Below are 16,950 nucleotides of genomic sequence, written 5' to 3'. Positions count from 1 at the left end.
CAGTAAATCTAGAAGTGTTTTATGGCCCCACGACTCACTAACGGCCCTGTTTAAAGATGGCTACGTCCTTGAGTGAACTTGCTGTGAACTGGGTGTACCTTGTATTTACATTGATATCAACCACACTGGGAATGAAGTAGCGGCAAATGAAAGTATGGCTTGAATTTAGAAATGTATTTAAATGTATGATACTAATTCAAATTTATCGTGGGTTTACACTAGGGCTGTGACGATAGCAGATTTTCACAAATTCTAATTTATTGTGGGTTTACACTAGGGCTGTGACGATATCAGATTTTCACAAATTCTAATTTATTGTGGGTTTACACTAGGGCTGTGACGATATCAGATTTTCACTAAACGATTGTGGCCAAAATAATTCACGGTAATGATATTACCACAGTATCTATAGAAAGTTTGAAGTTAAATAATGCTATCAGTCTAATTAATCTTCCACTTTGTTTTATGTGTTTTTATTTCTCTTTTTTGGCAAATAAATGACACTCCAAATGCGGCTATATGGAGGGTGGAGAGTCTGTAACTAGAACTACAAATGAAAGAATTAAAGCATACAAAAAGAACAATGACACTACATGGATAGTGAAAAGGCAACCAGATGAACTGCTAAACATTAGATCCACGATAAGGCCTAACACGGAGAGGAGTTTTTGGAAAAATATATAACATATTCGGCTAGAGAATAGGCTACAAAAAGGCGTTAATTTAAACTCTTGTGTATAGGTCCTGACTAGTAGTTTGATCACATGTATCCTTTGTCCATTAATAAGGTATCTAAAAACGAAAGAAGTTTTGGGAAAAATAAGACGTCCTTTTTTCTGTGTGAATAGGCTACTTAAACTAAAAACACAAATCTTTGCGGATCTCTTCCGGGGGTTCTAGTGGGGCTAACGAGTTGGTTTCAACACCAGTTCTTAGGTCCAGTCTCCTTGTTTAAGCACATGCATCGAAAAACCGAGACGGGCTTTTGGAAAAATACAACTTTAGTTTTGCCTAGTGAATATGATATTATCATATGTGTATTATACACATGATATCAATATTTAATTTTTTAAATATCACAGTTATCATCAATACCGGTATATCGCAACACAAGTAGATATTTAACTTTTATCTTAAGTTAAGACTTTTTCTGAACAAAAATTATCTAGTTATTATTTAATTAGGCACCTTATCAGAAAATAACTCCAAAATACTATACCTAAATAGATTTATAGAAGTACATCGAGAAATAGCTGCAAACTGCCCCCTGATCATATCACACAGTACAGGGCTTGAGTCTGAGATGTAATGTATCTAGTGACAATGAGCTTGATCCTGTACCAAGGAGACAATGTTTGTAATTAAATGACCAATCACAACGCAACCACCCACACCCCACCACCATATATATATATATACACACACACACACACACTCCGCCAAATCACACACTCTGACAGGACACACACACCCCCAAACGCACACACTGAAGAGACATGAATGGTCCCTAATAAAAACCTAATGACTAGGAAAGAGAAAGACATGGGGGGGGGGCCTGGAAAATGCTAATCTCTCTCTCTCTTTCTCTCGCTGTCACAGAGAAGGAGAGAGTGAACTGCTGGGTTGATGTGTGAGGACGGCGCTATAATTATGCGGCGTGGACTCGTTTAATCAATCACCGGGAGACGGCCGGTGCTCCTCGTGGCCCGCAGGAGGGACGGGGCTACTCTCCAGACCCCCTATCGTTTGCGGGCTTCGGCGGCTGGCTGTCGGCCAAGGGTCTCCTGATCCATGTTGGTTAAACGCGCATTAATCTGAATTTGGCAGGGTAATCAACAACCCAACTGAACTGTGAAATTGAATTCCGCGCTGGAACATCGTCGGGACGTTTTTATGCGAAGGCTGCAGAAAGGAGAAAGTGCCGCAACATCAATTTGTCACCGCGAGCGGCTGCGGCAGTGGAGGAGAAGCTGCGCGTGTGCGCGCGTGTCCAAGTCTCCGTGTTGTCTACTGTTACTCCCCCACAAGGTTCACAACAAAACGGGGGATTTTGTTCAGTGACTGAATTGAAAGAAAAGGGGGGAGAGAGTAGAGAGAGAAATAGATGGAGGGGATAGAAGGGAGAGACAAAGAGAGTGGGGATAGAGAGATGTGTGTTTATTACAAGGTCCATGTGGCAGAAAGAATGGTGGATCTTAAACTGCCGGATCTCTTACCACACGTTTATTTATAAATTTTTCTTTAAAAATTATATATTATCACAACACGGATCTGTTTTCCAAAGACCCTGTCTTCAGCTGGAACAAGATTGGATGTTTTGCGCTAATTAAAACCAAAATAGTTTTCTAATTGAAGTTATAAACAGAAACATTTGGTAATAGGCTCCTAATTTGTATCGGGAATAGATTATAGTTTACTCGGTTACAGCGGCCCCCACAATGCCCTGTTTTTCTTTCTGCTTACGCATGCATCATTTTAGCAGGGAATATGTTCAGTGGGCCGTCGAAGGTTAAGTGGTTTTCATGAGGGCACCTTGGGGTTCGCCTTAGCAGATACATTCCCACTGTAACAACAGATGTACTGCATTATGCCAGCTAAAGACGAAGCCTCCCAAATTGAGCCAGCCTCCGACAGCAGGAAAAGAACCCGGCAGCAACCGGAAGAGTGACTGGTAAAGTGGAATATTATTTACTGGATATTTCTGCAACGACTAAAACCAGGGAAAATCAAGTGTTTTTGTGGCAATTAAAACCTTTAGTAGCCTTTTTGTAATTCCAAATTAAAAACGTTTACGTCGTAAGAAAGTTTGCCTGCATCAAATTGAAATCCTGCAACGGCAGAGACTGGTCTCCTGAGTCGATACTTGGCACTAACACACGACGATCAGCGGAATACATTTAGAGATTACCCGGCCATTTATCATTTAAATATCAAACATGGTTTGACAAACGGTTAATAGCTAAATAAACAGTTGTCATGTTTATGGACGACAGTCTAGAGTAATAGGCGGAGAATATAGGTAACCAAATAGGGGGTCAGTCTACTGAAGGAGATAGCGAGGATCAATTCGACGGATCGTTCTGCTCTGCACAGTTCAATGAAAGGTCACTTGAATGAAAGTTTGCGCGCTATCTACCTTCAAATTACCACGCAGCCTTTCAGCTGGCAGATACCACGAACAACACCAGGGCCATGCACACTGAAACATGAAGGTTATACCTCGCGACTACTGCTCCAGTCCAACTGTGCTCCTAAACCCTGCTCCCAAAGAGTCCCGCTGTGTAACACACTCTAAGAGCGTACTGTAAAGTCTCGTGTTAAGTCGCTGTGAACGTGTCCGATTAGTGCAGGGTTGGATCAAAACCCTGCATGGCCACACCGCTCCAGCTTGTTGGGTGGCCCAGGTCTGAGAGAACGTGACATGTACCGTGTCGACGGTTGGTGGTTATAACGCTTCGATGGCGTCGCTTTCCCGGTCCTGTATATATTGTGCTGCTACACTGGTACGTAACTGAAGCTAACATGGGACTGCATGCAAGCTTGGTCTCTTGATGTTTTCCGAAGTTTATCTTCTAATCGAAAACACTGAACCGATCAATGAAACCCTGTTTTCTGTAGTTACTCTGAGGTCCGCCCGTCATTATAATTCGCTCTACACAAATGTAGCGCAGGAATCTGTATACCTGCACCACAGTTTGTAGTTAACGAGGCCAAGAGTAAGGACCAATGGAAATGAGGTATTTTGCTCAATATACTAAGACCTGGACCTTTCTCTCCCTCCCACTGCCCCCAAGCTGAACAGCGGTATCAGACTGATAGGCCGTTTATCTCTCTTCGCCCTCCCTCCCTCCCTCCCTCCCTCCCTCCCTCCCTCCCTCCCTCCCTCCCTCCCTCCCTCCCTCCCTCCCTCCCTCCCTCCCTCCCTCCATCCCTCCCTCCCTCCCTCCCTCCATCCATCCCTCCCTCCCTCCCTCCCTCCCTCCCTCCCTCCCTCCCCTGAAGCGTGTTATCGGCTAGATGGCCAGTGTTGTAGCGTTAATTGATTCCAGTGCGGGCATCTGTAAAGGTAATTCTGTGTCTGTGGCACAGCCTTCCTCGGCTGGGGAACAGTAGATTAACTACTGACACCTAGATCTATCACGCAGACTGAGACGGTGGGGGGGGCACGTGGGGCTACGATACGTGTTCTAATGTTCCTTGGCAGCGGTTCATCGGGTTTGTCAGAGAGGGCTGCCGTTTCAGCGTCGTGGAATAAACAGCTTTCCAGTTTGGCTACTGTAGCTACAGTATCCACAGTCAGCACTTTGTGGGTGCCTTTTAGTTCCTAAGCGACTTTAGAAAGCAGCATTATATCTTAGTTTCAGAACCACAGTTCTAATTAGCATATTTTGCTACAGAATTTATATATATTAATAATATACCGAAAGTAAAATGTTTGCGTATCCTCTTGGCTGGTAACGGTGAATTATGTAGATATAGTATATGTACAGAATGTGCCAATAATATTATTACACTATTCAGTCTAGCTGTAGTTAAAATGTTTTACTTTGTGCTGTGAAAAAATTACAGCTCCGGAGAAGAGACCACTCCATCTTTTTCTTTCCTTTCCCAAAAAAATTTTATGTCTCTCACTCAAAACCTTCCTTTTAGACTTTTTTGGAAGGGAAGGAAAAAGGTGCAGTGGTCTCTTCATTTTTACCAGAGCTGTGTGTGTGTGTATATATATATATATATATATATATATATAAAATATAACATTTGACATGATGACAAATGGGTTTCGTTCTTAGTCTGTTGTCCATAAAGCTGGAATCGCCCATGCTCCTCACCTTAGCAATGCCCCTTTCCAACCGAACACAGAGACGAAGTTCACCTCAGCCCAGACGTACCTTGGTCATGGCCTGTGAGTTGGTGAGTGTTTCCGAGAGTCTCGGGTAGGTGTAGGAGCTGTAGGGGTGCGTCTGTAGGGGACTCTTAAAGGCCCCAGTGGCCCCGTAGGGGACGTTGGGGTCCTGGAGGCCGGACCCTGACCTGGAGCGCTGCCTGATAGCCGGCGTGGGGCTGGTCTGCGTCACGTACGACGACTTGGGCCTCTTCTCATACTCGTCCCTGGACACCCCGCTGTAGCTCCACTCGCTCTCCGGGTAGTTGATCTGCTCGCTGTGCAGCGAGGCGCGCGACGGCGTCCCCACCATCGACGCGTCCCGGTAGTCCTGGCTGGACGAGCCGCCTACGGACGCGCGGTAGTACGCCCCTGTCGTGGACCCGGCGGAGCCCCCGCCGCTGCCCACCCCGGACCCGGAGCCCGCCTCGTCCACGGAGTGCGCCCCGCCCACCTTGTTCTCCAGGTACGTGTGGTAGTCTGGCGGCAGCTTGTGGTAGTCCGCCTTCTGGGGCATGGCGTCGGGGTAGAAGGGGACGCGGGTGGCGTGGCCGAGGTGGCCGTTCTGCTTGGGGAAGCGGTAGTGTCTCCCCACAGCCCAGTCGCCGTCCAGGGCGAAGCCTTTGCCGTCCTTCCCGTAGGAGTCCAGGGAGAAGTCCCTGCTGGACGTGTCCAGGTCGCAGGAGTAGCGGGAGTAGTAGTGGCTGAAGCCGTTCTCCTCAGGGACGTTGGCGTGGGGGTGGGGGGGGGTGGTGGGGGGGGGGCCTGGGGGCCTGGTGCGGGCCCGTCGGGCTCTCCTTGCGCAGGGAGTTGGACCGCGTCACGGAGATGCTGTCGAACTCCTCCAGGAGACCGTTGATGGACGCGTCCTTCGGCGGGCGGTTCCCTCGAACGATGGTCTGGGGGAACAGACAGCAAACACACAGTTAGTTAGCCGCAGCCAAACATCACCGCGGGGGGTTGGGGGGGGGGGGCATAGAAATAAAATGGAAAGGTCCATTCTAGTTAACCCATTTCTATGAAAGGAGCTTCCTGGCCATGCGTTGTGAATGAAATAACAAGTAGCCATGATGATTCCCTCCGGTCTTCGAAGGTGACGAGACTTGTGCTGCCAATGGAAATATGAATAATCACTTTTCCATTGACTACTATTCCATTCACGTGCTGTGCATCACATCTCCCATGAGAATGAAAGAGAAGTGAAGGCCTACGTCTCTTACGACGACAAACGGCATCTTCACGTCTCCGTGTGGGTATGAGAATTTTAACACAGCTGGAGGGGATGGATGAAAAGAGCTCCCCTGAAGTCATGTGACAAGAGGAGAAAGCCAAAGGTATATTAGGAGGGACTAGATTCTGGCCCATTTCTTTTCCCAAAAGATAAGCTCCAGTCTCTGTGGGATGAACTGATCAGGGCACATTAATAACCATGACACCCCGCTTACACACACGCACAAACGCACACACACACTGCTCCCTAAAATCCCTAATGCAGCCGAAACAAGAGCAGAATTACTCATCCCTTCCTGCTCACTGTAAGCTCTTTACCCGGCTGTATCGTGACTCAAAGTGCTGTATGCCGGGTGTTTCCAGAGTGAGTGTGTGTGATTTCTGTGAGGGAAATCAAAGCCCTGTGTGTGTCTCTGCCTCCAGAGGAATAAAACAATAAAAAGTATAAAACTGAGGGTTAGGTCGGCATAGTATGACACAGCTTTTCTCTCTCTCTACCCCCCCCCCTCACTAGTTTTCAAAATGTTTTCTCTCTCAAGTACATTAAATTCGATTGGCTTGACTGGCATGCTAATTGTTACTACATACATTGGAAACCTTCAGACACCTTAATTAATTAAGAAAAATAGTAGTACTTAATGTGTAATATAGTTAGCAGATCAATACAGTAAAAAGTGAATTAAGACATATTTATTAAATAATAAGACACAGGCTGTAATGTTATTGTGTTGGTTGGTCATTCCACTGACTGTCTATTTGGGTGTGGCAGGAACTAATATATTTGGATTCAACATCTATTTATGAAGCAACAATCAATCAATCAATCGCATTTTGGCCAGACACTTCACAATCAATTTGTTTTCAATTCAAAAGAATATGTGTAAATCACTTTCACAAATAAAAATCTGTTTTTCAGAAATGGAAATGTCGTTTATTTTCTTGGGAGCCAACAAATCAACAAACCGTACATCCAATAAGGTGATGTTTTAAACATGAAATTCCACAGTCCAGGAGAACTGGGGAGTGTCTGTTACTTAATAAAACTTCCACCTTGTTTGGTTGAAAATCAATAACCTTCCACGTATAGGAGACTGAGGGAGAGGAATGAGAAAGAGAGGAAGAGCGCGAGACACACGCACAGTTAATTGCCTGACAAATCTCTGTCAAGTATCCCAGCATAAAGTAAAATCAGTGTTGGAAATCCTCCCATTAATTTGTATTACAGGCTGATAGTTTAGAGTCCAACAGTAACACTAACTCTCTCTCACTCCTTCTCTGTCCAGCTATTTTCCTTCCTCTTCCTTTCTCTCTCCCTCTTTTCCTCCCTCTCTTTCCTTCTCTCTCCCTCTATTTCCTTGACTCTGTCTCCCTTTGTCCCTCTCCCTCCCATTCTCTCTCTTTAGCCTTGTGGAGGTGGTGACAGCAGCCATATTTCAGCTTGCTGCGTCTCTGGCCTGTACTTAGGTGATAAGCTGTAATAGATCTAGTCTCTAAACCCATGTCTGTCTGTCTGTCTGTCTGTCTGTCCGTCTATCTCTTTGCCTGCCTGTCTGTCTGTCTTGTCTCTTTGCCTGTCTGTCTCTTTGCCTGTCGGTCTCTTTGTCTGTCGGTCTCTTTGTCTGTCGGTCTGTCTCTTGGTCTGTCCCTTTGTCTGTCTCCTTTTCCAGTGTGTTGATCTGTCTCAGTCTGCTGCCTATAATTTTGACTTTCATCTCTGAATAATAATATGTGTAACGTACATTTCATAAAGCAACATTTATATACCACATTTATTTTAAGAAATAGGCAGTATTTGACTAAACATTCCTCCCGGCAGAATAGATTGATGCAGTTCAAGAAATTATTAATAGATTCACCAATAAATTGCATGGTTGTCAAATAGGTATTGGGATGAAGAACTGGTACATCATTTGCTGCCTCCAGCTATTAGGGATAATACAGTACTTCTGCCTTAAATGAGTCTGTACAAACCTGATGAATGTCAACATAATTAAACCAGCAAGGGAAGTGATAATCATTCATCAGTTATAACGTGTGTATATATATATATATATATATATAAATAATAACACTGGTTTATATAGCTTGTAAAAAACAAAGCCTAGCTAGCAAGAATGCGGATAACCTTTGGATGGGTGGCTGCAGATGGACATGCCATAGCCTCTAGTATGCTGGCAGATCTCTGGGAGTAGTCCAGATGAGCAGTAGCTTCAAACACAACTACAGAATTCCATCTAATCTGTAACTGTGAAACGTTCATTAGCCTGGCAGAAAAGTTAATTACACTTGCTGGGGCTTAGCAAAACCATATTTCCCATCAAAAAAGACCTGTATAATCTCCATGAACCTCTACTTATCATCCGGGTGGTTTGAATTTGATCCTCGTTAGCAACAAAGTTGTTAAACACCAATTAACAACACCAAATTAAACAGATTCTCAACCGGAAGATCCATGATGTCATCTGCACTCACTGAGTCTATGTTAATAGTGTACACAGTATATATTACAAGGTTGAATTAAATTAATCCATTGTTTTTTGTGCAGTCATCAAAAAATGTATGTTATGAAAAAAGATTGATAACTCTTGTTGCATTATGATTAGGCTCGTTACTAGTGAAATTTGACGGCCATATGAAAAAGTTGAGCAGGTTTATTCATGCTACTGTTTGTTACTACTCGTTAGGTTGTAGGTAATCACTCTGGGTAGTCTATATTCTCATGTAGGTTGATGTTCTAGGCATGAGCGACATAAGTGTTTGCCTGGGGCCCCCGACTGCTAGGGGGCCACAACCACTACGGACCGCTAAGGGAGGGGGCCCCAACTAAAATGTTGCTTAGGGCCCCCAAAAAGCTGGAGCCGGCCCTGGTTGTGTGCCACTGAGGAAGAGAGAGTATACCTGTTCATAATTGTTTGATCAGGACTGGTTTATTCCCAAATGTAAGAGGACCCCTGCAATGCTTACAAGTTTGCGGTATAACATTAAGGGGAATTTTGTGGATTAAACAAATGGACTCTACTTACCATCCAGGGGTTTGAATGTGTTTCTAGCCATCAACAAAGTTGCAAAAATCTACTTTATTCCCCAGGTAGTACCACGAAGAAAACAGAGTCAACCATTTTTTTTCTAATAGGGAACTCAATAAAGGTACATTTTGTGGGTCTGAGTGGGCTGGCATTTGTTTTCAGGGGAAAGGCTTGGAGGCAAGGAGATCCAGTCTTGGTTTATGCCCGTTTTATCTATGCACTGGGAGAGATGGAGGTGTTGGAAGAAAATGGAAGGAGGAAGTGGAAAATGTGAAGGGGAAAGTAGAAATGAGAAGGAAGTGGAAAACTAAACGATGGTGTGGAAAAGAGAATGAGGAAGTGGAAAAGGAAAGGAGGAAGTGGAAAAGAGAAGCAATAATACGCCGAAGGGAGAGGAGGGCAGGACAGAAAGGGGGAGCCCAGGAGAATTGTGGAGTAAGGAAGACAGGATGACAAATGAGGCTCACTGAGAGATAAGGGGGGATTAACCTTGGAGGTAATGAAGGAAAGAAGCCATGGAAGGGAGGAGGGAGAGTGAGGGAAGGGGGAGGGACAGAGTGAGGGAAGGGGGAGGGACAGAGTGAGGGAAGGGTGAGGGACAGAGTGAGGGAAGGGTGAGGGACAGACTGAGGGAAGGGTGAGGGGGTTATTAATGAGGTTGCCCTCTGGGGGACTCCTGGCCTGGACCCCGTTTTAGAAGCTGTGGTTCACTGGCCACAGTCCTGCAACCAACACACACATTTTACTATCCTTTTGGGGTGTTCTGGAAAAGTCCACCTTTTCCCGAACACTAACCCCCAAAATGTACAGTTGTGCTCATAAGTTTGCATACCCTGGCAGAAATTGTGACATTTTGGCATTGATTTTGAAAATATGACTGATCATTGATTTTATTTAAGGATAGTGATCATATCAAGCCACTTATTATCACATAGTTGTTTGGCTCCTTTTTAAAATCATAATGATAACAGAAGTCACCCAAATGACCCTGATCAAAAGTTTACATCCCCTTGAATGCTATCAGTTAGTTAGCTCTCAAGTGGATGCACTGAGCAGGCTAGTTACTGAGCCACAGGGAGCAGAAAATAACTGTCAAAAGGCCTGCATAACAAGTTAATGGAACTTTATGAAGATGGAAAAGGATATAAAAAGATATCCAAAGGTGATATGCCAATCAGTACTGTTCAATCACTTATTAAGAAGTGGAAAATTCAGGGATCTCTTGATACCAAGCTAAGGTCAGGTAGACCAAGAAAGATTTCAGCCAAAAGTGCCTGAAGAATTGTTCGGCAGAATTGTTCCCACAGGTAACCTCAGGAGAAATACAGGCTGCTCTGGGAGGTATTTTGCCATGAATGGGCAGCAATACCACCTGCAAGAATTTGGGGCCTCATAGACAACTATGACAAAAGAAAGTCATTGATGCTAAAATGGGCAATATCAGTATGAAGAACTAAGGGTATGCAGACTTTTGAACAGGGGTCAGTTCATTTATTTGTCATGTTTTGTTTTATGATTATGCCATTCTGTTATAACCTACAGTTGAATCTGAATCCCATAAGAAATAAAATAATTGTGTTTTGCCTGCTCACTCATGCTGTCTTTACAAATGGTACATATATTACCAATACTCCAAGGGTATGCAAACCTTTGAGCACCACTGTAACCCAAATTGTAAACTGAACCCTAAGACCTAAAGATCTATAATTTACTGTCCGTGTGGGGGCCCTGAAAAGTGTCACACATTCTCCTATTGCAGTCTTTATGCCAGACACTGATGCACTGATCATATTAACACACCTCAACATTTAGCATCACACATACACAATACACCCACCCACACAATACACCCACCCACACAATACACCCACCCACCCATACAATACACCCACCCACACAATACACCCACCCACCCATACAATACACCCACACATACAATACACCCACACACCCACCCACACAATACACCCACCCACCCACACAATACATCCACCCACCCGCACAATACACCCGCCCACAGACTCACCCACTGCATTTAACACAAACATACACATCTCCTCTCCAACTGGGTCACACAGCCTTCCACTCAACACCCCCACACACACCCACAGTACCGCAGGGACCCCTGGAAACATGTCCTGTTGGCCACACGATTCAACACTACTGTTGTCTGCTCCTTGGGGTTTAAGGTCAGGTGTTTTGTAAAAGCACTTTGTGACATCTGCAGATGTGAATAGGGCTTTATAAATACATTTGATTGATTGATTTAGTTGGTTTGATGAAAATCCTGATCAGGGCTGGTTCTAGGTATAAGCCCCCCCCCCCCCCCCCCCCCACACTTTAACAGTAGAGAATACACACATACCCGTACACACTCAGACCACTGAAGTCTAGAGTTGCATCAATATCAGTCTGGACTGCAGCGTGTTCACTCTATTGTTTGTGAGATAATGTCAAAAGACCCTTGGGACCCGCGAGAAATAACCGTCTCATGACTCTAAATGGCTCCCTATGCAGTCACTGGTCAAACAACAGAAAACTTAGATGATGTTTTAAAAGACCTCTTGCATAATTACACAAAGATATTACCACAGATAAAGTGCAGAAAGGAAATGGGCACTTCATCACAATATTATATATGAATGTCTTTAACCCCATTCTAGGTTCATTAAGTCCTTTCTTCACATGGTGCTCCAGCCTTAAGTGTTTTTTTCTCATTACATCTTACAATGGGTAGTGTATTTCAGCGCCTGTTGGTCAAACTATTCTGTTTTTACTACTGTAGTTTGACATCTCGTCTGTTTTCAACATAGTTAAACCAAACACTGATTATTTGTAATACTCCAACTCCCTCTACTGGTCATTGCTGGTAACACTGACAGACTGAATAACAAAGGATATGTGCTGCTCCACCATCAAGATCATCCCAGGCAAGGCTATAGACTTAGACAGCTGTGAGTTTAGGAACGCTGAAATCATTCAGTCATCAGGATTGCACAGCCAATTAATAATACTTGCAGGAAAACATTCCATAACAAGCGAGCTAAAACATGCAGGTGGCCACAGCCAGCTGTGACTTTTTCAAACACACTCCAGGTGGCAGTATTCACCCTTTCAATGTGTTTATCAATTCACAGTAGCAGAAGAAGAATGTGGACAACTGTGTGTTCACAGGTGCCATACAGGGAAAGATACAATGAAGAGTCCTCTAAAAACCTCTGTGGGTGATACAATCTTCAAGGTCCAAATAATAACAGCAACACACAAAGTACCTATCCCATATATCTTATATTATGTGATACCAATTCAAACAATACGTAGTCATAGCAGCATAGATGTAGGATACATGATCCTGGCCTAGGTTATTCTTCCCTCTACTGGTTAGTAACAGTGACATAACTCTCTGAGACAAGAGCCTAAATCAGTGTTTCTCAACCCTGCTCCTGGGCGACCCACTGCCCTGCATGTTTTATATCTCTCCCTGCTCTGTCACACCTGATTTAAATGATCAGCTCACTATCAAGTCCTTCATGAGCTACATCAGGTATGTTAGGGCAGGGAGAGATCAAAAATACGCAGGGCAGGGGGGCGTCCATGAGCAGGTTTGAGAAACACTGATAGAGGTTTACCTTAGATGTCTAAATCCCTCTAAATCTAAATCAGAACCTTATCCAAAATGGACAAATCAGAGTCTAGAGGCAGATGTATGTGGTGTAGCGTTTGGGAAAGTGTTTGTTATTGGAGACCTTGTTTGGAACGACTCCATGACTGTAGTAGACCGAGGGTGACCTCTGTTCTCAGGTCGGGGTTGTCTGTAAATGAATAATCATCATATTAAAAGAACTCTCTGTCTTCCATGTAGTTGCAGTTAATAGAGTTTGACACTGACAACGCCAGCCTTGTGGGTTCGATTCCCACGGGGGACCAGTATTAATAAAGTATAAAAATGTCTCAGTACAGTAAATCAAAATGGCAGTCATTTTTTTTTAGGTACTTCTGATTATTACATAAAGGATGTGTCACCCCGAGCCCCTGGGAGACTAGGGCAGCCCAAAGAAGAACACGAGCCCAGCGGTGTATACTGTGTGTGTGTGTCTGAGCGTTGACTTTGTTACTGTCATGTGACGTGATCCAGACCATGTCTCCATTCACCCGGGGGCTGATGCTCACTCTGACCCAGTTCCCCCTGACCTCTCCACTACAACCCCCCAGGAACCAATGAGTCATGCCAGGCTTACAGTACGTTCACATAAAGGCCAGTGGCTGTTCATACATCACGACAGATCACGTCAATGAAAAAACATGGCAGCGTACCTAAAGAGCGATAACACCCATCTTTCTGTAACCCGTAAATCTGAGTCCAGTCGCTTTGTGAATCCACAGATGGAACAGTCTCTCTCTCTCCCTCTCTCTGCCGGTCTCTCTCTCTCTCTCTCTCTCTGCCGGTCTCTCTCTCTCTCTGCCTGTCTCTCTCTCTCTCTCTCTCTGCCTGTCTCTCTCTCTCTCTCTCTCTGCCTGTCTCTCTCTCTCTCTCTGCCTGTCTCTCTCTCTCTCTCTCGTCTCTCTCTGTTCATCTCTATTTCTCTGTCTCTCTCTCACTCACACAAGAAGCAGACTTTCTGTCACAGATGCGTTCACGTCAATATCGCTCTCTTTCTCTTTTCAGTCTTCCAAGGTCAGTTAATTTAGGTAATTTAAGAGAATATATTGGAGAATATATGGAAAATGAATTATATTGAAGTTTATGAAATCTAAATCTGGTTAGATTTCATAAACTGGAGGACCAGAAGATGAGCACAGTAAAGTATGGTACAGAAAACGTTTCCTCTATTTCGCATGGGCTCGCTCCCGCACAACTCTTCCAGGTTTGCTCCCCAAAAGAAATGCCAGCGCAAAACCACAAAATAAACGTCACTGAGTTTGGCCTGTTTAGTTTGCACTATAGAAAGTATTAACTTCACTGATCAAATCAGCATAGTTTCCAAACCCTTTTCAATGCAAAAAAAACATCACAAATCGAACTTTACAAGATAGATTTGTGTCTTTGTTTTTGGCAGAGCAAGAGTGCATCAGTATAAATGTGTCAGTCTTGAGCCTACGCAAACCTGTGCGCAATTGTCATTCATGGAAAATGTACCATTTTCCACATGGCCAATCTCAGCCACTGAACTGTGTTTAGAGGCAGTAGCAAAAGCACGACTGGTGATAATTAGCTAAAAATTGTTACAGCAACAGAATTTTACCCTAAATATGTAAGAACCTCCTACATTTGGAAACAAAGCGGTCTATTCTGGTAGCCTCTCTCTCTCAGGAGCACTCATACCAACTTGGTCTCAGGGGAATTTGTAACATATTGTACATAAATCTGTCACAGCCAATTTGGAATTATACACCGATCAGCCATCACATTATGACCGCTGACACGTGAAGTGAATAACACTGATCATTTCGTTATCATGACACCTGTCAGTGAGTGGGGTATATTAGGAAGCAAGTGAACATTCTGTCCTGTTGAGGTGCTTGAATCAGGAAAAATGGGCCAGCGTAAGGATCTGAGCGACTTTGACAAGGGCCAAATTGTGATGACTAGACGACTGGGTCAGAGCATCTCCATAACTGCAGGCCTTGTGAGGTGTTCCCGGTCTGCAGGGGTCAGTACCTATCAAAAGTGGTCCAAGGAGGGAAAAGCGGTGAACTGACGAAAGGGTCATGGGCTCATTGATGCACATAGGGAGCGAAGGCTGGCCCGTGTGGTCCGATTCAACAGACGAGCTACTGTAGCTCAAATTGCTGAAAAAGTGAATGTCAGAACACACAGTGCATTGCGGTTTGTTCTGTATGGGGCTGCGTAGCCGCATAACAATCAGGGTGCCCATGCTGACCCCTGTCCACTGCCGAAAGCACCTACAATGGGCACGTGAGCATCAGAACTGGACCACGGAGCAATGGAAGAAGGTGGCCTGGTCTGATGAATTACATTTTCTTTTACAACACATGGATGGCCGAGTGCGTGTGCATCGCTTACCTGGAGAACACATGGCACCAGGATGCATTATGGGAAGGAGGCAAGCCGGTGGAGGCAGTGTGATGCTTTGGGCAATGTTCTGCTGGGAAACCATGGGTCCTGTCATTCATGTGGATGTAACTTTGACACTTATCACCTACCTGAATATTGTTGCAGACCATTTACACCCTTTCATGGCAACAGTATTCCCTGATGGCATTGGCCTCTTTCAGCAGGATAATGTGCCCCGCCACAAAGCAAAAATGGTTCAGAACTGGTTTGAGGAACATGAATTCAAGGTGTTGATTTGGCCTCAAAATTCCCCAGATCTCATTCCAACAGAGCATCTGTGGGATGTGCTGGACAAACAAGTCCGATCCATGGAGGCTCCACATTACAACTTACAGGACTTATAGGATCTGCTGCTAACGTCTTGGTCCCAGATACCACAGCACACCTTCAGAGGTCTAGTGGAGTCCATGCCTCAATGGGTCAGGACTGTTTTGGTGGCAAAAGGGGCACGTACATATTATTAGGCAGATGTTATGGCTGATTGGGGTATATATATTAATGTTATGGCGGATCGGTGTATATATTTTAATGTTATGGCTGATCGGTGTATATATATTAATGTTATGGCGGATCGGTGTATATATATTAATGTTATGGCGGATCGGTGTATATATATATTAATGTTATGGCGGATCGGTGTATATATATATTAATGTTATGGCGGATCGGTGTATATATATTAATGTTATGGCTGATCGGTGTATATATATTAATGTTATGGCTGATCGGTGTATATATATTAATGTTATGGCGGATCGGTGTATATATTTTAATGTTATGGCTGATCGGTGTATATATATTAATGTTATGGCGGATCGGTGTATATATATATTAATGTTATGGCGGATCGGTGTATATATATATTAATGTTATGGCGGATCGGTGTATATATATTAATGTTATGGCTGATCGGTGTATATATATTAATGTTATGGCGGATCGGTGTATATATATTAATGTTATGGCTGATCGGTGTATATATATTAATGTTATGGCGGATCGGTGTATATATATTAATGTTATGGCTGATCGGTGTATATATATTAATGTTATGGCTGATCGGTGTATATATATTAATGTTATGGCTGATCGGTGTATATATATTAATGTTATGGCGGATCGGTGTATATATTTTAATGTTATGGCTGATCGGTGTATATATTTTAATGTTATGGCGGATCGGTGTATATATTTTAATGTTATGGCTGATTGGTGTATATATATATTAATGTTATGGCTGATCAGTGTATATATTTTAATGTTATGGCTGATCGGTGTATATATTTTAATGTTATGGCAGATCGGTGTATATATTTTAATGTTATGGCGGATCGGTGTATATATTTTAATGTTATGGCTGATTGGTGTATATATTTTAATGTTATGGCTGATCGGTGTATATATATATTAATGTTATGGCTGATCAGTGTATATATTTTAATGTTATGGCTGATCGGTGTATATATTTTAATGTTATGGCTTATGGGTGTATATATTTTAATGTTATGGCTGATTGGTGTATATATTTTAATGTTATGGCTGATCGATGTATATATTTTAATGTTATGGCTGATTGGTGTATATATTTTAATGTTATGGCTGATCGATGTATATATTTTAATGTTATGGCTGATTGGTGTATATATATTAATGTTATGGCTGATCGGTGTATATATATTAATGTTATGGCGGATCGGTGTATATATATTAATGTTATGGCGGATCGGTGTATATAT

General features: G+C 43.5%; 1 protein-coding gene across 1 annotated transcript in view; it reads right to left on the bottom strand.

The window, feature by feature from the left end:
- pak7 (p21 protein (Cdc42/Rac)-activated kinase 7) overlaps positions 1–16,950 on the bottom strand; it is a 47,530-nt gene that overhangs the window by 10,539 nt on the left and 20,041 nt on the right. Inside the window, 2 exon segments of the mRNA XM_010882197.5 lie at positions 4,890–5,654; positions 5,656–5,781. Of these exon segments, the coding sequence (XP_010880499.5) occupies positions 4,890–5,654; positions 5,656–5,781 (891 nt within the window).

Source organism: Esox lucius, chromosome 18, assembly GCF_011004845.1.
Source record: "Esox lucius isolate fEsoLuc1 chromosome 18, fEsoLuc1.pri, whole genome shotgun sequence".
NCBI classification, from domain to species: Eukaryota; Metazoa; Chordata; class Actinopteri; order Esociformes; family Esocidae; genus Esox; species Esox lucius.
This window is presented reverse-complemented; position numbering and strand designations above follow the sequence as displayed.